At 49.1% G+C, this 27,917-nt stretch overlaps 1 protein-coding gene across 6 annotated transcripts in view; it reads left to right on the plus strand.

Moving 5' to 3' along the window:
* The window catches only part of BPTF (bromodomain PHD finger transcription factor), a 1,198,927-nt gene that overhangs the window by 868,300 nt on the left and 302,710 nt on the right, over positions 1–27,917 (plus strand). For 5 of the 6 annotated variants that reach the window (XM_069199907.1, XM_069199910.1, XM_069199911.1 and 2 more), the window contains one exon: positions 4,898–5,895. In XM_069199907.1, the coding sequence (XP_069056008.1) occupies positions 4,898–5,895 (998 nt within the window). The remainder of the gene's footprint in view (positions 1–4,897; positions 5,896–27,917) is intronic. The other variant, XM_069199908.1, reaches the window with a different exon arrangement.

A 27,917-nucleotide genomic window follows, 5' to 3' on the forward strand; every position in this document is an offset into this window, starting at 1 on the left:
CCTCAAATCGGCTCCTGCTAGGATTTTGAAAAAATATAAAGCGCCTGAACAAGATCCTTTATTTCTCAGAACGGATCCGCCGCCGGACTCAGTCATATTGGCCGCAGCCCGAAAAACTCACTCAGTGGCATCATCCTCCACGGTTCCACCGGACAAGGAGAGCAAACATCTAGACTCTCTGGGGAGGAAAATGTGCGGCACGGCGGCATCTTTGATGAAGGTCTCCAGCGCGTCTGCACTCCTAGGCAGATATGACCATTCACTGTGGGACTCTCTGAACAGGTTCACAGAAAAATTACCTAGAGAGGACAGGCAGGACTTCCAAGAGATCCTTCAAGAGGGATGTCTGGTCTCCAACCAGGTCATCAGCGCAGCGGCAGATGGGGCAGACTTAGCTGCACATGGATACGCACATGGGATTTGTGCAAGAAGGTCTTCCTGATTGAGACTGACTGGATTAAAACAGGAAGCACAACAGCGGATCCTAAATCTTCCGTTCAATGGGAACTCGCTGTTTGGTACCCATACGGATGAAGAAATGGCGCGCATGAAGACAGAAGTGGATACCATGAGGGCAGTAGGCCTGGAGAGGAAGAAGGACTTCAGGCGAAGGTATAGGCCTTATGACAGGCGCCCTTTCCAGCAGAGGGTTCAAACCCCTCACTGGTCCCAGAGGCCACAGCAGAGGCAAGGACGTCCGCTTTTTCAGTCTCGCAAGGCCACGAAGGAACGAGGGTCAAGTAGACCACAACAGTCCACACCCAAAGCGCCGGCCAAACAATGAGGACTCGCTTCCCTTAACACTGTGCACCACTCCGGTGGGGGGAAGTATCACAGACTTTATTCACAAGTGGCGTGCTATAACAAAAGACAAATGGGTGCTCAACATTGTCGAGAATGGATACTCTCTTCTTTTCCGGCAACCTCCACCGCAATTGCCACCAGCCAAATGCAATCCGTCTCATGTCAGCCTATTGCACAAAGAGGCTCTCGCCCTTTTACGAAAGAAGGCAATAGAAAAGGTTCCACTCTCGCACAGAGGGAAGGGGGTTCACTCCCGTTATTTTCTAGTAGCGAAAAAAGGCCGAGAGGGCGTTTTCAGACCAATTCTGGACTTACCGCTACTGAACAAGTACATAAAAAAGCAAAAGTTCAGGATGCTGGCTTTTCACCAGATTTTTCCTCAGCTACATCGGGGAGACTGGATGTGCTCCATCGACCTGCAGGATGCATACTTTCACATCCCGATAGTTCCCAAGCATCGGAAATTCCTGCGCTTCCAGATAGCCTCACAGCACTATCAGTTCAAGGTGCTAACATTCGGCCTGAAATCTGCCCCCGCGTTTTCTCTAAATGCGTGGCAGTGGTAGCGGCACATCTACGAAAACAAAAAATCTTCATTTACCCATACCTAGACGACTGGCTACTGAAAGCCTCCTCTCCGGAGCAGGCGAGAACCCATCGGGACATTGTGCTCAAGGTTTTCGAGTCTCTAGGTCTTCAAGTCAACTACCAAAAGTCCACCTTGATTCCAACGCAGAACCTCCACTACCTAGGAGCAATACTAGACACAGAGCTCCAAAGAGTGTATCCTTCGGAGGAACGACTATTATCAATTAAGTTAAAGTGTCAAGACCTTTTAAACTCTGACGCACCTACGGCCCGTCAGGTGACATCTCTGCTGGGCTCCATGGCGTCATGCATTTTCATAGTCCCGAATGCCAGGCTACATATGAGGTCCCTCCAAGAGGCGTTGGAAAACAACTGGAACCAAAGGACAGGTCGCTGGGAGGACAGAGTGCGGCTGCCGATAGCAGCACGTCAGTTATTACAATGGTGGATGCACAGACCTCACCTGTCAGTAGGAGCTCCGTTTCACCAGGTAATTCCATCCAACACTCTGATAACGGATGCGTCTCTTCAGGGATGGGGGGGCTCATCTAGGTCCTTTTCAAGCTCAGGGCCTGTGGTCCGACAACGAAAGGAAGTACCACATCAATCTGCTGGAGCTCAGAGCGGTCCATCTGGCTCTCAAGTCTTTTGCTCCATCGATTCAGGGGAAATCTCTCCTAATACAAACGGACAATACAACCACAATGTATTATTTGAACAGACAAGGGGGAACGAGCTCCCTACCCCTATCTCGGGAGTCCCAAACAATCTGCCATTGGCTCCTAGCGAGAGGAATGTCACTTACAGCGGTTCACCTACCGGGTCAACAAATCGTGGAAGCAGATGTCCTGAGCAGACACCTAGAGGACGCCCACGATTGGGTCCTGAACGACGAAGTCGTCGAAGACATCTTCGCTCAATGGGGTCGGCCTCAATTGGATCTCTTCGCAGACGAGGTAAACAGGAAATGCCCAGACTTCGTGTCCAGGTTCTACCGTCCGGGATCTCGAGGGAATGCCCTGATGATCGACTAGTCAAGGATATTTCTCTATGCTTTTCCTCCGATCCCCCCCATACCGGCAGTGATCAACAAACTTTACAGATCCTGCACCAGAATGATTCTCATAGCTCCGCAATAGCCCCGTCAGTTCTGGTACACAGATCTCCTCAACCTATCGGAACAACCTCACAGGAGGCTGCCGTGCAGACCGGATCTTCTGAGCAGGATGGAGGGCAGGGTACTGCACCCCAACCTACCCTCTCTGAGCTTGACAGCATGGCTCCTGAATTCTTGCAGTATGGGCACTTAGGGCTCTCGCAGGAGTGCATGAACATCTTAAAGGAGTCCAGACGACCTTCCACGCGGCGTTCTTACGCGTTCAAGTGGAAGAGGTTCTACATATGGTGCTGTCAGCAAGGTCAGAATCCCATACGGGCTCAGGAGGAGGTCATACTGTCGTACTTACTCCATTTAGCAAAATCCGGTCTACAGGTATCATCTATTAAGGTACATTTATCTGTCATTACAGCTTATCGTAAGTCACCTTCTCAGGAATCCTTCTTTACGAAACCAGTAGTCAAGGATTTCTTAGAAGGTCTGAAAAAAGTTTTTCCGCCCATTCGGAAGCCCTCCCCTCCATGGGAGCTGAACATAGTACTATCAAAACTTATGGGCCCTCCTTTCGAACCTATACACAAAGCCTCTTTGCAACACCTTACGTGGAAGACGGCTTTTTTGGTAGCCATTACTTCCGCAAGGAGGGTCAGTGAAATTCAGGCTTTGTCCTCCAAAGAACCATACACAGTCTTCCACGACAATAGAGTAGTTCTGCGAACTCACCCATCATTCCTAACGAAGGTGGTGTCAGAGTTCCACATCAATCAGACTATTTCTCTACCAACTTTTTTCCCCAATCCGGAGACTCCGGCGGAGAAAGCATTGCACTCCCTAGATCTGAAAAGAGTGCTAAAATTTTGTTTTGGATAAAACTAAGCTGATTAGACATTCCAACCACTTGTTTATAAATTATGGTCATTTGAGAACAGGTGAGGCAGCATCTAAACGAACCATATCAAGATGGATAGTTTCTTGTATTGTTAATGCATACCAGTTGGCTAACAAACAACTACTTGCTAGACCTAAAGCGCATTCCACTAGAGGAAAGGCGGCTACTGCTGCCCTCCTTAATAATGTTCCAATCTCTGAAATCTGTAAGGCTGCTACATGAAAGTCTGTACATAAATTTACTAGACATTACTGTTTGGACTCAGATGCAAGAGCAGACGCCCAAGTTGGGCAGGCCTCTGAGAAATTTGTTTGCATGATGCATATCTATTCCTGCACTTCTATAAGACAGTCTGCAGAGTCAAGGGATGGGCTTGCTAATCTATTCATTGTTTAGGACTATTGATGAGGATCCCCTGGAAGAGAAGGATAAGTTACTTACCTGTAAATCCTAGTTCTCTTCCAGGGGTATCCTCATCAAAGTCATAAACAACCCACCCTCCTCCCCGAACGCACGTCTCCTAGAAGTGCAGGACAAACTATCTTTTGAATCGGCTACATAGATTGTCACCGTAAAAAAGTACTGACCTAACTGTGAACCAACTGTCACCTCTCCTTCACCCCTGAGGCATGGTGGGATACTGGAGGTGCTCAGGGTCTTAAAGGCACGGTGCCAAAGTTTTTATGGTTCTCCTGTGTTAACCTGCATGCTGCCTATTGGCTAAGAATGCTCCATTGTTTTTCAGTGTAGTTTTTTCTTTTTTTTTCTCAGATGATTACTACTGCTTATTTCCCTAGGCCCAGTTTTGGGGCTTTGGTTGAAATATTTTTTCTCTTATTGTAATTTTGTAAAGAATAAAAAAAAAAATAACAAAAAAAAAATCCATAGAAATAAAGCATTTTAGCCTGTTTATGATTATAGCCTGCATTGCTGTTTTACACATGTATATATGAGTTTAGTATGAAAATTTGTCTACTAAAAATGCTATATATATTTTTCGTGCATATTTAATACTTTGTGTGTGTATTTATATATGCTCCAGGGTCCCCGCACAAAGGCGGGCATATTCAATGTTTATGACTTTGATGAGGATACCCCTGGAAGAGAACTAGGATTTACAGGTAAGTAACTTATCCGTTCTTCTGATCTTGCCTAAACTTGTGTAATGTTTTCTTTGTCATAATTCAACCATTCAAAGAAGATGTCTTGCTACTTTCTAGTCACAGGCCTTTTCCTGCTACTATCCTACTTGTGTTCCAGTGGTAATTGTTGATTAGTATCCAGAGCAGATGGGCATATAGTGGTAAAGTTGCTATTTACTGGATTAGTTTAAACGTCTTGTGCAAATATGTGTCAAGGGCTGTCTGCTTGACAACCAAATTGAATACTTGATTGAACGCAAAGCAAAATAGGTGCAAAACTCATTAATATTACTTTCTGTTCCTCATATTTTGTGACTTTGAGCACTTGATTCTAATTAACCTTCCTTTTATTTTCAGCAGCTGCAGAGCAGAAAACTGCATCTCAAGTTGAACAAACCCATGCACAGCACATTCACACACCCCTGCCAACAACAGTGGCTCACTCTGTCTCTCAGGGTCAGAGCCAGCCAACAAATTTATCACAGCCTCAGCAATTACCAGTGCTTCAGCCACGGACTACTCATCCACAGGCTCAGATTCTGTCAGAAACAGCTCAGCCACAAGGTCAGACTCCAGTTGTGCAGACAAAAGCTCATTCTCTACCTGAAGTCCCAACACAAACTGAAGCTCAGACTTATTTGACAAGTCAGTCTCCTTTCCCATCAGAAGCACAGCAAACCATGTTACAGGCGGCTAAACCTCAAATGACTGTCCAGTCTTCAAGTCTGGTTCATTGCCAGTCTCTTCTTCAGAACCAAGCACAACCTTGTATGCTTCCACAAATTCAGTCTCATCCCCACACCCTTCAACAATCTCAAGGACAAATGCAAACACAGCATCACCAGCAAGTGTTGCTTACTAACCAACCCTCAGTACAAAATCCAAGTCAAATACAGTTGCCAACCCAGTTTCAACCTCATACTCTCCTTCAAAACCAAGTGCAGACAATTTCAACAACACAGACTGTGAACCATGTGACTGTTCAACCCCCCTCTCACCCTCAACTACAGATCCAGTCGTCTCAGACACAAGTTTTAAGTGTCCCTCAAATTCAGCAGCAAATGCAACTTCTTTCTCAAATTCCACCACATGTTATGGCTCAGATACAAGCTCAGCAGGGTCCTGCACCACAACAGATCAAGCTTCAGCTCCCTGTACAGATTCAACAAACCAGTCCAGGTCAGGCCCAGCAGATTCAGAATGTGGTAACTGTGCAAGCTGCCAGCGTGCAAGAGCAACTGCAGAAGATTCAGCAGCTTAGAGAGCATCAGCAGAAGAAGAAGAACCAGCATGTGGAAGTTAGACGGGAACATGTCCTGCAGGCCTCTAACCAGAGTGAAATTATACAAAAACAGGTAAGGCGTTTTAAGGTACAAGATGGTGAATACAGATTTCACATAAATATGCCTTAATTCAGTTATTTATTTGTGCTAACCACTCAACTGTAGTGCCAAACTGTGGCCCGTTGAACCTCTTTCGTAGCAATGTACATTTTAAATTACATGTGTCATTAGATAGCAATTGTTTACTAGCATAGTAGACTGACAGTGAAAGAGGTGAGATTTTGGATTTGTGTAATGTACCTGCTTATGGCTCTTGAGTACCATGCTACTTACAGCGGGAGGTGAAATCCCTTTTTTTACTCTTTCATATATGTAGTCTTAGGCAGGTAAAAATTCACTTTCATAAATTAGATCTTTCCTAGATTTTCGTTTGAGAAATGTTGCAAGTTATAGTGCTTAGAAAGGGTGGTATATTGAACATTCCTAGCTTTAAAAAATGCATTTTATTCATTAGAATTTTTAACCTACTGTGAGGAAATTGGTTGTATTATATGGTGTTGTTGTGTGACCTTACTGTGCAATATACTTACCATTCCCTTTAGAATCAGTAGACTTCGTTTGTTAAACTTTTAGCTCTTGGTAGCTGTAGCTCTGAGCAGCAATGCTTAGATAAAGGAACAAGTGTAAGCATTTAAACAGCTCTGAAACAATTGAAGAAGTAAATGAGTGGCTCAAGAAATCAGACACCAGTTTATAAAAATAGATTGTATTTTTGTATATTTTTAGACACCACAGTGAAAAGGATCCACTTGAGGGTTCCGGAGGTATAGAATTTACAATGTATTGTTAATGAGCACTTTTTCACTTGAGCACAAGCAAGTGGTGGCAAATTCATTGAATTTGACAATTACATTTTTTTTTTTAAAGAAAAACTCAGGCAAGTGTCAATGCTGTTACGTTAGGTGACCAATGCTGTTAGGGAGCCAGTCAGGGGGACCAGCAAGGTCCACAGAAATGGTTACCTTGACAGGGAAAAGCAGTCTAAATTCAGTTCCAAGCATTTTTATCCCTTTGGCAGACGTTCCTTTGAAAGCGCCCTGATGCAAGGAATACAGGATGCTGAAGATTCGGTGGGTTCGATGCTGTCAACGATATCTTCCTGTGGTGGCTAGTCCATCCACGGAGGGGTGAGGTGGCCCAGTTTACATGGTTGGCATCCCTCGAAGTCCTCTGTCCTGGTAGAAGTGCAGTCACCACTGAGCTAAAGTCGCCCAGTATCGCGGTCAAAGCCAAATCCTTCCCTGGGCGATAACTTGTCTTTTGGGTACTATGTTGCACTCCATCTACTCTTCTGGGTCCAGCATTCTCTGGTGCAACTTTGAGCTTCAGGTCCTGGTTTCTTGTGCTACCTGGCAGTGGTTGGTGGTGGAGTTAAGTCGAGAATACCAACTTGCCCCATGAGACTTCTTCAGCTCTTGTGGCCATGTACTGTGATCAGGAGGTCAGCCAACTGACCCTTGGAGTCTCTTGCTCCAGCTCGCTTCAGAGAAGACTTCTCCACGAGCAGGACACAGCAGGCACAGTCCTGTCTCCTTTGCTAGCCACCAGGTTCAGGAGATGCAGACCATGCCAGTGCAGTCTCTGCCAGGTCCTTGGTGCAGCAGGGCAGTCCTCCTTTGGTCCTTCTTCCAGTCCAGTAAAGAGCCGAGTTTGGAGTGCCCTCTTACTCTCAGACAGTGCCCCAAGGGCAGGATTCATTTGGTAGCCAATGGCCTACCAGGTTCCCTCCCTTCTAATGACCACTTCTTGTGAAGTGTGACATCTGGCTTTCCCAGGATGCACTATTCTACTGACCTCCAGCATGACCTATTCCCCCCTCTCGTGTGTTCAGAGCTCTCTAGCCCAACCCTGAGGTGTGGCTACCAAGGGGTCTACACACCATTGGAAAAAAAACTGTTTCGTAAGAAGTTTCTCCTTCACTGTCCCTAGTACCAGCCTGTCTACCTAGACAGTGGAGAAGCTCCTCCCTTAAGTGTTACCATATGTCCTCCAAAGGTGGCTTCTCCTTTAAAGCTTGCCTTTTGTAGCAACACCCATGTGGTTTCCTGCAGAAGGGAGGTAACACCTCTCTGCATTATAGGCTTCTGTTGTCGCATCTCTGCTACGTGGCTCTCTCATGAAGACTTATACCTGCTCAATGAGAAAAACTGCTTCTGATTGATACTTCCAACCACAGATTCCTCACCTTAGCAAATCCATCAGAAGTGAGACTAAATCTGGAAATTTTGTAGCAGTATTCCTGCTTGCCAGTAGGTAGCATTGTCTCTCCATGTTGACTATATTCTACCCAGGCAGTGGTGGAGCGGAGCTGCACTTAAACGCCATCCCTGCATGCTGCCATTAGTGCCTTGTCTTTTCCCTTTCTGCACATTGCCGCAGAGCATTAACAGTGGCCTGTGTACTAACTTTGGACCTTTTTTTTAGATGTTTAAAAGAGGACACTCCAAAAAATTGGGAGGTGGAACGATAATGAGGAGTATGTGGTTAGGTGCATTACCAAAGGTAGGTAACTTATTCTTATATTGGCTTCTTCCAACCCCAAATTTCTCAACTTAGAATTGATACCAATCCAGTACCTCCCAGAGGTGGGTGGTTGTGAAATGGGCTTACACAGAATGGCGAAGTATTGTTGCAGCAAGTCCTGGCTGTCGAGACAACAGTGCTTCCTAAATGTATGCACAGGCTCTTCGTTGCAAACTGGCATATATGAAGGACAGACATTCTTGGTGCCAGTGTAGTGGTAGCAGCCTTAGCCCTGGATGGAACGGGCTGTCAGACTGTCCAGATGTTGCTTCTTGGCCACCTAGGGTTGCCACCTTTGCCAAGAAAAATGTTGGTCATTTGTTCATGTTAAAAAAATTCTGCAAATGCCTGGACATAAATCTTAGGTAGAACCTGATATTAAATCGTCTGTATTCATTTTTTACATGGCTTTTCTTGCTGTTTTCTTTAATTATCAACAAGGAGTAGCTGTAGAACACATTTTAAAATGTTTCCTTCTTACATTTACTTTTTAAAGTACTGTAGGAAGCTGTCCTGGTGTATGGTGGGTACCTAAGATACCTACACCTTATACCAGGTCCAGGTATCCCCTATTAGTATAGTGTAGGCAGTGTCTAGAAGCCAGGTTCTCTAGAGGTAGCTGTGGATGAGCAGCCAAGGCTTAACTATGAGACATGCAAAGCTCATGCAATACCACTGTAGTCACACAGCACTTACACACACGAAAGAAAACACTCAGTGTTACAAAAATAAAGGTACTTTTTTTAGTGACACAATTGCCATAAAGTACTAGCGAGGCAACCCTCCAATAGGAGGTAAGTAACACCCTAGATATGTACACTAGTAACCAGAAATAGGCATAACAAGCAATACAACAGTGTAATAGCAATAGACAATAGTGACCCTAGGGGGAGCCCAAACCATATACAAAAAATAGAATGCAAATGCAGGACCCCCACCTAGGTACGTGGGATGTGTAGAGGAAAGGTAGAGGAACTAGGAAACTCCTAAGGTAAGTACCACAGTGCCCACCAGCGACCAGGAAGAAAGGAGTAAGTTACCGGATTTTCCCCAAACCACCCAAAAGGACTAAAAAGAAGATAATGCAACACCCAGACAAGACTGCAAGAAACCAGCGGTGGATTACTGAAGAGGAAGACCTGAAGAAGAAGGTGACCAAGTCCAGAAGTCATAGGAATGTCGGGTGGGGGCCGGAGCCACTGCCCACCTGTCTGTGGTTGCAGGAGTTGGTCGACGGTAGGACGAAGACAGTCAGCAGTGCAGCCCTGGAGCCTGTGAAGAGTTCCTGGAGGATGCAGTCAACGTCCCACACCAGAAAGAAGATTGCAGTCTGTGGCTTGCAAAGGCCACCAACACGCCGTGCAAAGGCTATAGTCGCGGTAGAAGAAAAGTGGAGCTGCCAGGGGCCAGCAAGGTCCAGGAGGACTCAACCACAGGGGAAGTCTCAGGGGAGCCTCAGCAAGGCAGAGAGTCCACAGAACAAAAGGCAGCCCCACAGGAGACCCACTGGAAGAGGACTCGAGTTGCAGAGAACCTACTCAACACAACTGAAGAAGGGTCCCACGCCACAGAAGAAGCACACAGATGGCTGGAGGGGGATGCCATCAAGCCTTTGGTAGCTGCAAGAAGCGTGGTGCACGGGGGTACTGTCCTGCATGGGAAAGCAAAGGTTTACCTCCACCAAACATGGACAGCTGGTGGAGAGGACCAAGGGGACCACTCCAGACTACCACCTGTGATGCAGGATCCACGCAGCTCAGGATGAGAGGAGATCCAAGCTGCCGGTCATAGATGCAGTTGGTGCCTGCTGTAGGGGAGTGACTATAAGGGAGATTCCTTCTTCCTTCTCATATAGGCCGAAGACTTGCTGCCCTTAAAGGAATGCACAGCCGGGGAAATGTTTCAGAAGCTGAAAGGAGCTGTGGAAACAATGATACAAGCAGAGTCTATGTTGTGGATGCAGATTGTCGGTTCCTGGAGGGACCAGTCGCAGTTCTGGTGGCCAGAAGTCGATGTGGAGATTGCAGAGTCCTCCTACTGGAATCCCGCAAGCTGAATCTGAGGACCTACCCCAGAGCAAGATCCTAAATAGCCCTGAAAGGGGGATTGGTCACCTAGCCAGGTGACTACCTATCAGGAGGGGGCTCTGATGTCACTTGTCTGACCTGACAACTCCGATACTCCCAAAGACCTCTGCCCATCTTGGATTTAAGATAGTAGAATCGAGGGACCCTTTGGAGGAGCTCTGGGCACCACCCCTGGGGTGGTGATTGACAGGAGAGTGGTCACTCCCCTTTCCATTGTCCAGTTTCATGCCATAGCAGGGACTGGGGGTCCCTGAACCAGTGTAGACTGAAGTGAACATGTGGTGCCCTCCGCGCACAATCCAAAGCATACCAGTGGCTTGGGGAAGCTACTGCTCCCAAGCCATGTAACACCTATTTCCAGTAGGGAGAGAGTGTTAAACCCCCTCCCACCCCCCCCCCCCCCCCCCCCCCCCCCCCAAGGAAATCCTTTGTTCTGCCTTCCTGGACTTGAGCTGATCAAGCAGCAGGAGGGCAGAAACCTGTCTGAGGTGTGGCAGCAGCTTGGGCTGCCCAGAACACCTCAGAAGGCTGGCTATGAGCAATGCTGGGGATCCTCTAAGGAGCCCCCAGAGTGCATGGAATTATATGTCCAATACTGGCAACAGTATTGCCCCTGCATCCCCAGTGCTCTTCTTGCTTACCTTCCTCCCTGTCCCACCTGCTTATTCCTGCCTCTCCTAGCCCTCCCCTGCCACCTCTCAGGATCTACTTAATGGAGGCCGCAGCAGGACTCCATTGAGCAGGTGCCCAGGCTCATCAAATCACCGGGACTGGTCCTCCGACCAGTTGAGGCCCTTTCGGACCCAGCCGCAAGCTCTGTTCCGCTGTGTGCCGTGTTTGCCTGTTCCACCACTACATTTGCATTCTGCATTTTGCTTGTGTGCTGCATTTTTCCACTCCGTTTGCCCATCTCTATTTTTCATCACTCTCTCTCTAATCTGCCTCTTTCCTCTTTTGCCTTGTCACTTTCTCTGAGTGCCAGTTTCAATTCCACTTTTTATCACTGTTTTTCTGTTTCAATTTTGCTTTAATCGCTCTGTCTGTTTTGCTGCACTCTCTCACTCCTTTGCCTCCGTTTCCTGCCTTTCTCACCCCTGCAGCCCCAGTACCCTTCCTGCTTACCTTCCTCTCTGCTCCCCAGCTCCTTACCTGCTATGCTGCGTGTTTCTCCCACCTCTTCCTGCCTCTGGTAGCCCCACCCGCCTCCTCCCTTGACCCTTCCCCCTCCCAGGACCTACTAAATGGCGGCCGCAGCAGTATAATGCAGTATTTACAATTAAGACAATATAATATGCGCATAGGCAAGTCTATCCAGCCTGTCCATTGTTCTGTAAATTAAATTTTGGTCCATTTGATGTGGGATAGTGAGTAAATCCATTAACTCTTCAAAAGGGTGATTTTTGAATCCAGGCCACAGTACCTAAATACTCTCAACGTTTCTACCAACTGAAGATCTGGTTATTCAAAACCTGTGGCTGAGGTCTTCATCAGGAGAGAGTGAACGGGGCAACCTGTGTGAGGATAAGTAGTGTTAAAAAACGTAATTGGTGTGATTGCAAAAAAAAAAAAAAAAAAGATATACAAGGTACTCTTTTTACATAACAACTCACCTTCAAAAGTACAAAGTGATGTCCCCAAGTGGGGCAGATGAGTTCATATAAACGAGTGCTACAACTCCTACTCACCCAAGGCAAAAAAACTTTAATGCTGTGAAAAAACAAAGGGAACTGCTGGTTACATAATACTTGTAACCAAATGAGTCAAGGAAAAGATCAATAATTTGAAGGCCACTCACCCACTAGACACAAAATATCCATGGGTGCGACAGAATGTCAGTGAGTTATCCTTTTAGCACAAGTTGCAGGGAAACAATTGACTATTGAATTACCATGCCACGAAGTCACGATCAAAAAATAACAATTAAATAAAACCGAGTGTAGGAAAATGCCACTGTTGGCATGGTTACTCCCTAACTTTTTGCCTTTTACGGATGAAAGTGCGCTGGGACCCTGCTAACCAGGCCCCAGCACCAGTGTTCTTTCCCTGAAACTGTACCTTTGTCTCCACAACTGTCACAGCCCTGGCACACAGTTAAGTCCCTTGTAAAAGGTACCCCTGGTACCTAGGGCCCTGTGGCCAGGGAAGGTCTCTAAGGGCTGCAGCATGTATTATGCCACCCTGGGGACCCCCCACCCAAGCCATGCAGACAGCCTCACAGCTTGTGTGTTCTGGTGGGGAGAAGACTAAGTCGACATGGCACTCCTCTCCGGGTGCCATGCCCACAACCCACAAGCCCGTGGCATAGGTAAGTCACCCCTCTAGCAGGCCTTACAGCCCTAAGGCAGGGTGCACTTTACCACATGTGAGGGCATAGCTGCATGAGCACTATGCCCCTACAGTGTCTAAGCCAATTCTTAGACTATTTTTGGTGCAGGGTAGCCATAAAGAGTATATGATCTGGGAGTTTGTCAAAAACGAACTCCACAGTTCCATAGTTGGCTACACTGAATACTGAGATGTTCGGTATCAAACTTCTCAGCTCAATAAACCCACACTGATGCCAGCGTGAGATTTACTGAGAAATGCACACATAGGGCATCTTAGAGATGCCCCCTGTATGCCAGTTCCCTGTTAATGTGTGACTAACCAGTCTGTGCCAGCCTGCCACTTCCAGACAAGTTTCTGACCACATGGGGTGAGTGCCTTTGTTCACTCTGTGGTCAGAAACAAAGCCTGCCCTGGGTGGAGGTGCTTCACACCTCCCCCTGCTGTAACTGTAACACATGGCCGTGAGCCTCAAAGGCTCAAGCCTGGTGTTAAAGCGCCCCAAAGCACTCCAGCTAGTGGGGATGCCCGCCCCTGGCCACAGCCCCCACTTTTGGCAGCAGGTCCAGGGCCGTAATGAGAAAAACAAGGAGTCACCCCCTCAGCCAGGTCCACCCCTAAGGCGACTAGAGCTGAAGTGACCCCCTCCTTGGAAAATCCTCCATCTTGTTTTGGAGGATTTTGCCAAATAGGGATAGGGATGTGTTCCCCTCCCCAAGGGAGGGAGCACAAGGAGGGTGTATTTAGCATTTAGGGTCGACCCTGAACCCAGGATTTTAGATTCCCGATTACCTACAAAGGAGGACTGCCTAGCTGATGAAACCCCCAGAGAAGAAGAAAGATGACAATTGCTTTGGCCCCAGCCTTACTGGCCTATCTCCAATTCAGAGAACCTGCACCAGCGACGCATCATTTGGGCCCAGCGACCTCTGCCGACTCAGAGGACTGCCCTGCATCTAAGAAGGACCTGTCCAACCAGGAAAGAAAAAAACATCTTTAATGGATTTCTCACCTCACTCCAGAAGAGTGAGTCCCCACCACTCTGCACCCAACACCCCTGGCCCGTATCCAGAGAAACCAACGACCCAGAGAGCATCCCCAGGCAACTCCGATGATGTGTCCACCCTGGGCTGACCTCTCTGCACCCCCTTGACGACGCCTGCAGAGGGAATCCCGAGGACCCCCCTAATCGCGACTGCCTGGGACGAAGATATCCGCCGCCTAGCGAAGCACTGCACCTGCAGCCCCCAGGCCCGTGAAAAACCAACCACCGGTGCAGCAGTGACCAGCAGGCGGCCCACACCCTTGCCCAGTTGGTGGCTGGCCCGAGAAGCCCCCCTGTGCCCTGCCTGCAACGTCTGAGTGACCCCCAGGTCCCTCCATTGAATTCTATTACAAATCCGACGCCCTGTTTGCCCACTGCACCTGGCCACCCCTGTGCCACTAAGGGTGTGCTTTGTGTGCCTACTTGGGGGCCCCAGTGCTCTACTAAACCCCCTTGGTCTGCTCCCCGAGGACGGAACCGGAGCACCCCCTGTCTCCATAGGGTCCATGTTATTTTGGCTCCTCTTTGACCTCTGCACCTGACCGGCCCTGTGTTGCCGGTGTGGGATGTTTGGGGTTGACTTGAACCCCCACCGGTGGACTACCTATGCCCTGGAGACTGAACTTGTAAGTGCTTTACTTACCGTATTAATCCAACTGTACTTGCCTCTCCCAGGAACTGTTAAATTTTGCAATGTCCACTCTTGTAGGAGGCTGACCTGGCTTATGGTGGGTACCTGATGGTACTTACACCTTGTGCCAGGTCCAGTTATCCCTTATTAGTAGTGTTCTAGCAGCTTAGGCTGAACTAGGAGACATGCTAAGCTCCTACTATACTAATATCATATAGGTACTATATCATATGAAAGACAATACTCAAAATTACTAAGAATAAAGGTACTTTATTTTAGTGACAATGTGTCAAAAATATCTCAGAGGATATACTCCCTTAGGAGGTAAGTAAAATACACAAAATATACACACACACCAAAATCAGGTAAGTAAAACAGTCAGAAAGTAGTGCAAACACTGTAAAATACAATAGGATGCAATAGGCCTAGGGGCAACACAAACCATATACTAAGAAAGTGGAATGCGAACCACAAATGGACCCCTAGGCTAGTGTAGTGTGTAGAGGGTCGCTGGGAGTGTAAGAAAACACTAAGGGTATCCAAGATACCCCACCCCAAGACCCTGGAAAGTAGGAGTAAAGTACTACTATTTCCCCAGAAACACACTAGAGTCGTGATAGAGGATTTTGCAAAGACCACAACAGACTGCAAAGCACTGAAGACGGATTCCTGGACTTGAGGACCTGCACAGGAAGGTGATTTAGTCCAAGAGTTGTGAAAGTGTCCAGGGGGGGCAGGAGCCCACTAAACCCCGGATGAAGGTGCAAAATGCATGCCTCCGGATGGAAGAAGCTGAAGATTCTGCAACAACGAAAGGTGCTAGGAACTTCTCCTTCGTACAGAAGATGTCCCACGGAGTGATGGAGGATGCAGAGTTGTTTCCTTTGCAAAATACCGCAAACAAGCCTTGCTAGCTGCAAGAGTCGCGGTTGAAGAAAAAGGCTGCTGCCCGGACCCAGGAAGGACCAGGATGTCGCCACTTGGGAGAGGAGACAGAGGGGGCCCTCAGCAACGTAGAGAGCCCACGCACAAGAAGGTAGCACCCGCAGAAGTACTTGAACACAGGTTCAAGAAGTCTGAACACAGCGGTCGTCTCAACACTGCAAAAGAGGGTCCCACGAAGCCGGAGATCAACTCAGGGAGCTGAGCATCACAGGACAGAGTGCTGGGGACCTAGGCTTGGCTGTGCATGAACGATTTTGTGGAAATGTGCACAGAAGCCCTAGTAGCTGCAGTTCACACTTTGCACAGGATTATTGTCTGGAGAGGGGAGGCAAGGACTTGGCTCCTCCAAATTTGGACAGTTGGACCACTGGACAGTCTGGGTCACTTGGGTCCACCACCTGTGTTCCAGGGGTCACTCTCGTCAGGATGAGAGGGGTCCCAGAGTACCAGTGACGATGAAGTTTGGTGCCTGCTGAAGCAGGGGGATGATTCTGTCGACCCAAGGGAGATTTCTTCGTGGCTTCCAGTGCAGGATGAAGGCAGGCAGCCCCCAAAGCATGCACCACCAGGAAACAGCCGAAAAAGCCGGAAGGATTAGGCTCTACAATGTCGCTGGTAGTCTTCTTGCTACTTTGTTGCAGTTTTGCAGGCCTCCTGGAGCAGTCAGCGGTCGATCCTTCGGTCGAAGAGAGAAGTGAGTGCAGAGGAACTCTGGTGAATTCTTGCAAGTCATTATCTAAGGAAAAGCCCACTGGAGAGACCCTAAATAGCCCTCAGAGGAGGATTGGCCATCTAGTCAGGTAAGCACCTATCAGGTGCGGTCTCTGATGTCACCTGCTGGCACTGGCCACTCAGAGGCCTCCAGAGTGCCCTCACACCTCTGGATCCAAGATGGCAGAGGTCTGGGACACACTGGAGGAGCTCTGGGCACCACCCCTGGGTGGTGATGGACAGGGGAGTGGTCATTCCCTTTCCTTTGTCCAGTTTCGGGCCAGAGCAGGGACTGGGGGTTCCCTGAACCGGTGTAGACTGGCTTACGCAAGGAGGGCACCATCTGTGCCCTTCAAAGCATTTCCAGAGGATGGGAGAGGCTACACTTCCCCAGCCTTTAACACCTATTTCCAAAAGGGAGAGTGTGTAACACCCTCTCTCTGAGGAAATTCTTTGTTCTGCCTTCCTGGGACTGGGCTGCCCAGACCCCAGGAGGGCAGAACCTTGTTTGTGGGGTGGCAGCAGCGGTATTGCAGAGAAAAGCCCAGCTGGTTTGGCAGTACCCGGGGTTCACAGTGGAGCCCCGGGATGCATGGGATTGGCACCCCAATACCAGATGTGGCATGGGGGGGACAATTCCATGATCTTAGACATGTTACATGGCCATATTCGGAGTTACCATTGTGAAGCTGTATATAGGTATTGACCTATATGTAGTGCACACGTGTAATGGCGTCTCCGCACTCACAAAGGCCGGGGAATTGGCCCTGTAGAATGTGGGGGCAAGGGTGCCCTCACACTTAGTAACTTTGCACCTAACCTTCAGCAAGTGAAGGTTAGACATATAGGTGATTTATAAGTTACTTAAGTGCAGTGAAAATGGCTGTGAAATAAGGTGTGGGTTATTTCACTCAGGCTGCAGTGGCAGTCCTGTGTAAAGGTTTGCCTGAGCTCCCTATGGGTGTTAAAAGAAATACTGCAGCCCATAGGGATCTCTTGGAAACCCAATGGCCTGGGTACCTAGGTACCATATGCTAGGGAATTATAAGGGTGTTCCAGTGTGCCAATTAAAAGTGGTAAAAGTGGTCACTAGCTGTAAGGAAATGCCTCCTTGGCATGGTTACCCCCTGACTTTTTTCCTTTTGCTGATGGATGCCAAGTTATGATTAAAAGTGTGCTGGGACCCTGCTAACCAGCCCCCAGCACCAGTGTTCTTTTCCTAAACTGTACCTTTGTTTCCACAATTGGCACAGCCCTGGCACTCAGAAAAGTCCCTTGTAAATGGTACCCCTGGTACCAAGGGCCCTGATGTAAGGGAAGGTATCTAAGGGTTGCAGCATGTCTTATGCCACCCTGGGGGACCCCCTCACTCTGCACATGCACACTGCCTCACAGCTTGTGTGTGCTTGTGGGGAGAAAATGACTAAGAGTGCCATGCCAACCTCACACTGCCTGTGTCATAGGTACCCCTCTAAGCAGGCCTTACAGCCCTAAGGCAGGATGCACTGTACCACAGGTGAGGGCATTGCTGCATGAGCACTACAGTGTCTAAGCAAAACCTTTGACGTTGTAAGTGCAGGGTAGCCATAAGAGTATATGGTCTGGGAGTTTGTCAAACACGAACTCCACAGTTCCATAATGGCTATACTGAAATCTGTGAAGTTTGGTATCAAACTTCTCAGCACAATAAATGCAGACTGATGCCAGTGTGGAATTTATTGTAAAATGCACCCAGAAGGCATCTTAGAGAATACCAATCCGACTTCTGGTGTTGGGCTGACCAGTTTCTGCCAGCCTGCCACAACCAGACGAGTTGCTGGTCACATTGGGAGAGTGCCTTTGTCACTCCGTGGCCAGTATCAAAGCCTGTACTGGGTGGAGGTGCTTCTGACCTCCCCCTGTAGGAACTGTAACACCTGGCGGTGAGCCTCAAAGGCTCACCCCTTTTGTTACAGCTCCACAGGGCATCCCAGCTGGTGGAGATGCCCACCCTTCCGGCCACTGCCCCCACTTTTGGCGCCAAGGCTGGAGGAGATAATTAGAAAAACAAGGAGGAGTCACCCACCAGTCAGGACAGCCCCTAAGGTGCCTTGAGCTGAGGTGACCCCTGCCTTTAGAAATCCTCCATCTTGAGATTGCAGGATTCCCCCAGTAGGATTAGGGATATGCCTCCTCCCCTCAGGGACGAGGCACAAAGAGGGTGTAGCCACCCTCCAGGACAGTAGCCATTGGCTACTGCCCTCCCAGACCTAAACACTCCCCTAAATTTAGTATTTAGGGGAACCCCAGAACCCAGGAAATCAGATTCCTGCAACCTAAACCATGAAGCAGGACTGCTGACCTAAAACCCCTGCAGAGACGACGGAAGACAACTGCTTTGGCCACAGCCCTACCGGCCTGTCTCCTGACTCGAAAAACTGCAACAGTGACGTATCCAACAGGGACCAGCGACCTCTGAAGCCTCAGAGGACTGCCCTGAACCTAAGGACCAAGAAACTCCCATGAGCAGTGGCTCTGCTCAACAAACAGCAACAATTTTGCAACTTCCAAAGACCTCAGTCTTCCCGCCGGAAGTGTGAGACTTCACCCGACTCCCCCGGCTCGAGAACCAACACCACAGGGAGGACTCCCAGGTGACAGTTACCCCGTGAGTAGCCCAAGACGACCCCCCTGTACCCCCACAGCGACGCATGCAGAAAGAATCCAGAGGCTCCCCCTGACCGCGACTGCCTGTAACAAGGGACCCGATGCCTGGACCAAGCACTGCACCTGCAGACCCCTGGACCCGAAGGAACCAAACCTCCGTGCAGGAGTGGCCCACAGGCGACCCTTTGCCTAGCCCAGTTGGTGGCTGGCCCGAGAAGCCCCCCTGTGCCCTGCCTGCACCGCTAGAGTGACCCCCGGTCCCTACATTGTTTCCTATACAAAACATGACGCCTGCTTTGCACACTGCACCTGGCCGCCCCTGTGCCGCTGAGGGTGTGTTTTGTGTGCCTACTTGTGGTGCCCCCCCCGTGCTCTACAAACCCCCCCCCCCCCCTGGTCTGCCCCCGACGAAGCAGGTACTTACCTGCTGGCAGACTGGAACCGGAGCACCCCTGTTCCCCATAGACGCCTATCTGGTTTGGGCACCTCTTTGACCTCTGCACCTGACCGGCCCTGAGCTGCTGGTGTGGTAACTTTGGCGTTGCCTTGAACCTCCAACGGTGGGCTGCCTATGCCCAGGAACTGAGACTTGTAAGTGTCTTACCTCACAATCTAACCAATACTTACCTCCCCCAGGAACTGTTGATTTTTGCAGTGTCCACTTTTAAAATAGCTTATTGTCATTTTTACAAAAACTGTTTATATTATTGCTCTAATTCAAAGCCCTAACTTACCTGTGTGGAGTACCTTGTATTTTATGTGTTTACTTCAAATCTTGAACTTGTGGTTCTCAAAATAAATTAAGAAACTATATTTTCTATATAAAACCTATTGGCCAGTAGTTAAGTCTTTGAGTGTGTTCCTCATTTATTGCCTGTGTGTGTACAACACATGCTTAAGACTACCCTCTGATAAGCCTACTGCTCGTCCACACTACCACAAAATAGAGCATTAGAATTATCTAATTTTGCCACTATCTTACCTCTAAGGGGAACCCTTGGACTCTGTGCACACTATCTCTTACTTTGAGATAGTACATACAGAGCCAACTTCCTACACTAGCCTATAGTGACAAATTTAAAGGCAGAGAGAGCATAAGCACTGAGGTTCTGGTTAGCAGAGGCTCAGTGACACAGTTAGCCACTACACAGGTACACACATTCAGGCCACAAACTATTAGCACTGGGGTCCTGGCTAGCAGGATCCCAGTGAGACAGGCAAAAACAAACTTACATACATGTAAAAATGGGGGTAACATGCCAGGCAAGATGGTACTTTCCTACAATTCTTAAAATAGCTCATTGCCATTTTATGAAAAACTGTGTACATTACTGTTTTGGTTCAAATTAGAACTATACCTATGCTAAGTACCTTAGATTTAATGTACTTACTTGCAGTTTGCATCTTGTGGTTCTAAAATAAATTAAGAAAATAATGTTTTTCTATATAAAAACCTATTGGTCTGGAGTTAAGTCATTGAGAGTGTGTTCTCATTTATTGCTTGAGTGTGTACAACAAATGCTTAACACTACCCTCTGATAAGCCTAACTGCTCGACCACACTAACACAAATAGAGCAGTAGTATTATCCATTATTGCCTCTGTCAAGCCTCTTGGGGAACACCTGGACTCTGTGCACACTATATCTCATTTTGGTATAGTAAATACAGCGCCAGCTTCCTACACTGACGGACAATATACTCTCTCAAGAAAGAATTAATCTGCACACTAGAAGGCCCTTCACAGGAATGGGCACTAACACAGTAAAAAGGAGAGAAAAAAGGAAGATATTTTAAATCACTGCCCCTAAAGCAACTCTGCTTTAAAAACTGCGATCGCAGTAGCATTCATTTTACACGTTGGGGCTACAGGGTATCTTCTCTGCCAAAAACACAGAATTAATATGCTAAGATGAAAAGGAGCCTTCACATAAAGGTTGTATGAGCTGAAAAAAAGAAAAATGGGATGTTTTGAAAACACCCCCCCCCCCCAGAGTGATCAAATATAGCAGGATGACCACATCGCTCGTTTACCTGCTCGCAGATACTCTGTATCTTTCTCTCACCGGCCAAACACGCTGAACCGCGTGGGCCGGTGAGGAAGAAAGAAAAATGGGACCACAATGCAGAGGTGGACGTGCTCGCTCACGAACGTAGGTATATCTAACATGGAGGCTCTGAAGTGAGCGTTTCAGTTTATTTGAATGGTCATGACATACCTTCACACAAACCGTATTGCAGGGCACTGGAGGAAGCATTTCAGTTTATATAAATGGGATTAAAAGGCCAAAATATCTTCACAAGATCATGTTGCAACTAATAGTTGTAAAAAAAAAAAAAAAAGGAAATGCAAGCTCACAGATGTAACCTTAGTTACTAGGGTCAAACAGGCACGTTTGTAAACCTGTGGAGCCTGCTTCTGGGTCCTCTCTGCGCTTCCCCGAATTTCCGTGAGCCGGAGCGACCCCTGCCCAATTAAAGGACTTTTATGAGGCCTTGCTTCTCATTTTGGGGCAGGCCAACCCCGATATGGCACATTCGGGCCAGCTTCGGTGCCGGCCACCGAGGTCCCCTCCTGATCCCAACGACATGGTACCCACCATCGACGCCGACCCGATCCTTATCCCCGACGACTCGGAGTCCAAACGGCATCGCCGACGCCGCCTCTTTTTTCGATGGGGCCTACTCACCCCAGGTCGAATTTGGACCCTTTTCCTTATGGCTACAAATTTGGGGAAGGATTGGAGGGGTCCCTGGACCTTTATGAATACCAGGATGACACTTCTTTGGACTGGGTACAGGAATTGGGCGATTTCAGTGGACTGGACACTTCTCTAGACGCTGGCATGCTGTCTCCTCCTACCGTTGCTGCTGCGGAGGGAGCGACTTATTCTATGGTGGTCAGTAGGGCGGCTGAGGTCCTTGACCTTGAGCTGCCTACTGTACAGGCCAGATCAAATCTCTTGACGGAGGTGCTTCAGGCAGGGGCTTCCACATCTGAGCTATTTTTGCCATTCAATGAAGCCCTCACCGATGTCCTCTTGGGTACTTGGTCCAACACCCCACACCTGACAGTCTTGTCATCCAGGCTTCCCCTTCATTAGGCGCATTCCCTTCCGCACCCCCGGATAGTGAATCAAAGCCTGGAACAATTTGGTAAGAAGATGTTTCCTTCCTCCAGTCTTGCGCTGCGGTCATTGGGCCGCTATACCCACTCTCTGTAGAATACGGTCACGCAAGTTCTGCTGCAGATACCGGAGGAGGCCCGTGCTATCTTCTCCCAAGCTGTCACCGATGGGAGAGATGCAGCGAAGTTCACGATCCGATGTGGGTTGGACACGACCGACTCTCTGGTCAGATCAGTTGCTACGATGGTGGCCTTGAGATGCCACGCCTGGTTGCGTACTTCTGGGTTTTCAGGGGATGTCCAACAGTCTCTTTTGGGCATGCTCTTTAATGGCTCCTGTCTCTTTGGTGACAAGGTGGACCCGTCCTTGGAGAGATTAAAGGACTCCTGGGTTACAGCTCGGTCCCTTGCCCTTTCCGCTGCCCCTTGCCCCAACAGTCTACCTTTTGCCCCTGTTTTGGCCACGGAAGGGGCTCCTTGTTGCGTCCCCAACCCAGCCACTGCGCCACCTATGTAGTTCAGCCGCTGCATGGCCGGAGATGTGGAATACAACGTGGGTGTCAGACAGGGAACCAGAGGTCTGCCCAGTCCACCCCTGCTGCAACCTCCAAAACCTCCTAGTCCATCCCCTTCCTCCGATACAGTTGGTGGCAGGATTCTCCATCACCTGCCCCACCAGAAGCCATCACTAAAGACAGGTGGGTTTTGCAGATAGTTCAAAAGGGCTGTTCCCTGGCCTTCGAATCTGCCCACCCAGCCATGTCTCCGTCAGTCAGCCATCTTCCAGAGGATCATTTGGCAGTTCTTGGTCAGTAAGTAGCGGCTCTCTTGACCAAAAGAGCTATAGGGAAGGTCTCTGTGCCAGAAGTAGGTTGTGGTTCTTATTCCCGCTACTTTCTGGTGCCGAAACAGGACAAGGGCTTACGTCCTATCCTAGACCTTCGAGACCTCAATTACTTCCTCAAGAAAGAGAAATTCAAAAATGCTCACCCTCCTTTCATAAACTTGTGTGCACCAGTCAAGGGATCTCTGGTCCCTGCTCTGGCACAAAACTGGATGAAGGAAAGGGAAGTGACCACTTCCCTGTCCATCACCACCCTATGGGTGGTGCTGAGAGCTCCTCCAGGTGGCCACTTCATTCGGCCATCTTGAATCCAAGGTGGGCAGAGGCCTCTGGGAGCATCTGAGTGGCCAGGTCAGGCAGGTGATGTCACAGCCCCCTCCTGATAGGTGGTCACCCGGCTAGACCTATCCCCCTTTTAGGGCTATTTAGGGTCTCCCCCTTGGGTGAGTCCTCAGATTCGACCTGCAAGATTCCACCAGGCTCCTCTGCAACGTTTACTTCGACTTCTGGCCACTGGAACCACAACTGGAATTAACAGGAACCTTCAATCTGCAGCTCCAGCCTTGACTTTGCTCTGCAACATTTATCTGATAGAAACTTCTAGCTGCAGATTCCTTACGTTAGAATTCCCTGGCGTCAGCTTCGAATCTGGAATTTTTTTGCTGGGTGGTACCCTGCATGTGCCGTCAGGTGGCGTCATTCGGATCCGCGTGCTTCGTCCCGCTCCGCATGGCGTCGTTGTAGCCGCCCGTGATGCCACTGTCTTCTATATAAGCACCACCTCGGCATGCATAAGTCAGTTCTTTTCCTTCTACGACGGTTATGCGCAGGTCCGCATAGAGCTACCCTTTTTTTGGTGTTTCATTGAAGATTTTTTCAATTTTCTGTGCGAATGACTTTGAGGAAGACTGGATTCAAACCGTGTGGTGCATGTCATCGCTCCATGTCAGTCACTGATCCACACCAAGTTTGTCTCTGGTTCCTTGACAAGGACCACAACGTGAAGTCGTGCGCTGACTGTCATGGCTCCGAAGGCCTTGAGAGAGAGATTTCTCAATCTTCTAGCGGCCCGGCAGTCGTTTTCAATCGGCACAACTCCGAGGAGGTCACGGTTCCGCTCAGGGAAACGGTCGTGGCACTGCTCCGGGAGCCCCAAGTCATCTTCCTGGCATTCGAGGTCCTCTGGGCATTCAGGTAAGAGGCACAAAAACAAGAAGAAGTAGTACAAGCGGACTTTGACTTCACCACATCCATCAGCCGACGAGTCATCTAGGGAATGTCGACGTTACGAGCGCTGTTCAGAGGAGCCGTTGGCAGGGCCGACTCCACATTTCCCCCCCCTTTCTGGAAGCCGGAGCGACCCCCACTCAACTAAAGAAATTTTACAAGGCTATGTGCCTTGTTTTTGAGCGAGCTGCCCACTCAGTGGGTCTTGGAGCCCTGCGGGGTCAGCAGGAGCCCCATCGGATTGGAGGCTTCTGCGCCGTTGGGGACCCCAGGATCCAATTGTGGATCCAGACCGGCGCTGGGTTCTCACAGTCGAGCTCCTCTGGCGCCGGGCCCGACGTCGACGCTCCCTCCACCACCGGCGCCCACTGGTGGTGGTAGCCCCATCTTCATTCTGGATGATCTGGAGCCGGAACGACTTTGTATGACGGCATTTCCGAATTCAAAGGCTCCGATTAAGCCCAGATCAGGGCCTGAGGCTTATTTAGAACAGCCAGAATACAGATTGGAGCATGAACAGGACTGGTATGAGGACCTGGGGGAAGCCAGTGGACCAGATACTTCTCCAGATACTTGAATGCTCTCACTTCCCACGGTTGCTACGGAGGAGGGGGCATCTTATGCCATTGTGATGCATAGGGCAGCTGAGGTCTTGGGTCTCACCCAAGCAGTCATGGATAGGAAAAGGGTTCAGGATCCGATGTAGCAGGAAAGGCTCAATCCGGCATTGTGCAACGCCCATCCAGCTTTGTGTCAGAGTCGGGGATTGCAATAGTGTAGGAAGTTAGCTCTGTATATACTATCTCAAAGTAAGAGATAGTGTGCACAGAGTCCAAGGGTTCTCCTTAGAGGTAAGATAGTGTCAAAATTAGATAAGTCTAATGCTCTATTTTGTGGTAGTGTTGTCGAGCAGTAGGCTTATCAGAGGGTAGTGTTAAGCATTTGTTGTACACACACAGGCAATAAATGAGGAACACACACTCAAAGACTTACTCCAGGCCAATAGTTTTTATATAGAAAAATATATTTTCTTAATTTATTTTTAGAACCACAGGTTCGAGATTTACAGTAAACACTTTAAATGTAAGTTACTTCACTTAGATACTTTAGGAACTTTGTAAAAAATAAAAGCAATATCATATACAGTCTTTGTAAAAATGGCAATAAGCTATTTTCAAAGTGAACACTTAGTGCAAAAATCAACAGTTCCCGGGGGAGGTAAATAAAGGTTAGATTAGGAGGTAAGTAAAACACTTACAAGTCTCAGTTCTGGGGCATAGGCAGCCCACCGTTGGGGGTTCAAGGCAACCCCAAAGTTACCACACCTGCAGGTCAGGGCCGGTCAGGTGCAGAGGTCAAAGAGGTGCCCAAAACACATAGGTGCCTATGGAGAACAGGGGAGCTCTCGTTCCTGTCTGCCAGCAGGTAAGTACCTGCATCCTCGGGGGCCAGACTAGGGGGGTTTTGTAGAGCACTGGGGGGGGAACACAAAACACACCCTCAGCGGTAGAGGGGCGGCAGGGTGCAGTGTGCAAAGAAGGCGTCTAGTTCAGGTAGAAAACAATGGAGGGACCCAGGGGTCACACTAGCGGTGCAGGCAGGCACAGGGGGGGCTTCTTGGGACAGCCACCACCTGGGCTAGGCAGAGGGTTGCCTGTGGGTCACTCCTGCGCTGAGGTTTGGTTCCTTCAGGTCCTGGGGACTGCGGGTGCAGTGTTGGTTCCAGGCATCAGGTCCCTTGTTACAGGCAGTCGCGGTCAGGGGGAGCCTCTGGATTCTCTCTGCAGGCGTCGCTGTAGGGGCTCAGGGGGGGTCGTCTCTGGTTACTCACAGGCACACAGTCACCGGGGAGTCCTCCCTGTGGTGTTTGTTCTCTGGATCTCGAGCCGGGGGTGTCTGGTGCAGTGTGAAGTCTCACGCTTCCGGCGGGAAACATGCAGTCTTTGAAAGTTGCTTCTTTGTTGCAAAGAAGTAGCTGGTTTTGAACAGGGCCGCTGTTATCGGGAGTTTCTTGGTCCTTTAGTACAGGGCAGTCCTCTGAGGCTTCACAGGTCGCTGGTTCCTGTCGGATGCGTCGCTGGTTGCAGGTTTTCAAAGTTGGAGACAGGCCGATAGGGCTGGGGCCAAAGCAGTTGTCGTCTTCCTCCTTCTCTGCAGGCTTGTAGGTTAGCAGTCCTTCATGTTTCTTCAGGTTGCAGGAATCTGATTTCCTGGGATCTGGGGAGCCCCTAAATACTGAATTTAGGGGTGTGTTTAGGTCTGGGAGTGGCTACACCCTCTTTGTGCCTCCTCCCTGTGGGGAGCGGGGCACGTCCCTAATCCTATTGGGGGAATCCTCCAAACGCAAGATGGAGGATTTCTAAAAGAAGGGGTCACCTCAGGACACCTTAGGGGGTGTCCTGACTGCTGGGTGACTCCTCCTTGTTTTTCTCATTATCTCCTCCATCCTTGCCACCAAAAGTTGGGGCAGTGGCCGGAGGGGCGGGCATCTCCACTTGCTGGGATGCCCTGGCGCGCAGTAACAAAAGGGGTGTGCCTTTGAGGCTTAACGCCAGGTGTTACAGTTCCTGCAGGGGGAGGTGAGAAGCACCTCCACCCCGTACAGGCTTTGTTCCTGGCCACAGAGTGACAAAGGCACTCTCCCCATGTGGCCAGCAACATATCTGGTGTGTGGCAGGCTGGCAGAAACTGGTCAGCCTATACTATGTCGGATTGGTATGCAGGGGGCATCTCTAAGATGCCCTCTGGGTGTATGTTACAATAAATTGCACACTGGCATCAGTGTGCATTTATTGCGCTGAGAAGTTTGATACCAAACTTCCCAGATGCCATCTGTGTGCATTTCTCAATAAATCCCACACTGGCATCAGTGTAGATTTATTGTGCCGAGAGGTTTGATACCAAACTTCCCAGTATTCATTGTAGCCATTATGGAACTGTGGAGTTCGTGTTTGACAAACTCCCAGACCATATACTCTTATGGCTACCCTGCACTTACAATGTCTAAGGTTTTGCTTAGACACTGTAGGGGCATAGTGCTCATGCACATATGCCCTCACCTGTGGTATAGTGCACCCTGCCTCAGGGCTGTAAGGCCTGCTAGAGGGGTGACTTACCTTATGCCACAGACAGTGGGTTGAGGGCATGGCACCCTGAGGGGAGTGCCACGCCGTCTTAGTCATTTTCTCCCCACCAGCACATACAAGCTGTGAGGCAGTGTACATGTGCTGAGTGAGGGGGTCCCCAGAGTGGCATAAGACATGCTGCAGCCCTCAGAGACCTTCCCTGGCATCAGGCCCTTGGTTCCAGCTGTACGATTTACAAGGGACTTATCTGTGTGCCGGGGCTGTGCAAATTGTGGGAACAAAGGTACAGTTTAGGGAAAGAACACTGGTGCTGGGGCCTGGTTAGCAGGGTCCTAGCACACTTTCAATCATAACTGGCATCAATAAAAGGCAAAAGGTTAGGGGGTAACCATGCCAAGGAGGCATTTTCTTACACCTCCACTTCGAGTCTCTCTCCCTCTATCCCTCCAGTAAAAGAATGCTGATGGAGGATCATTTGATCTTACTTTGCGAGGAAGTTACAGCTCTCCTGGCGAAGGGAGCCATAGAAAGGGTCCTGATGTCAGAAGTAGGCAGTGGTTGTTATTTCTGCTACTTTCTGATACCAAAAAAGAACAAGGATTTTCACCCTATCTTGGATTTAAGGGACATCAATCTCTTCCTCAAAAAGGAGAAATTCAAGATGCTCACTCTTGCTCAGGTCTTGTCTTGCCAAGACCACCCTAGGCTGGATGGCTGCGTTGGACTCACAGGATGCGTATTTTCACATCCCCATCCAGCCCGCCCACAGGCGTTACTTGCTGTTCAAGGTGGGCCACATGCACTTTTGGTTTATCGTGCTCCCCTTCGGCCTCTCCAGT

The sequence above is a fragment of the Pleurodeles waltl genome, chromosome 7 (genome assembly GCF_031143425.1).
Source record: "Pleurodeles waltl isolate 20211129_DDA chromosome 7, aPleWal1.hap1.20221129, whole genome shotgun sequence".
Classification (NCBI taxonomy): domain Eukaryota; kingdom Metazoa; phylum Chordata; class Amphibia; order Caudata; family Salamandridae; genus Pleurodeles; species Pleurodeles waltl.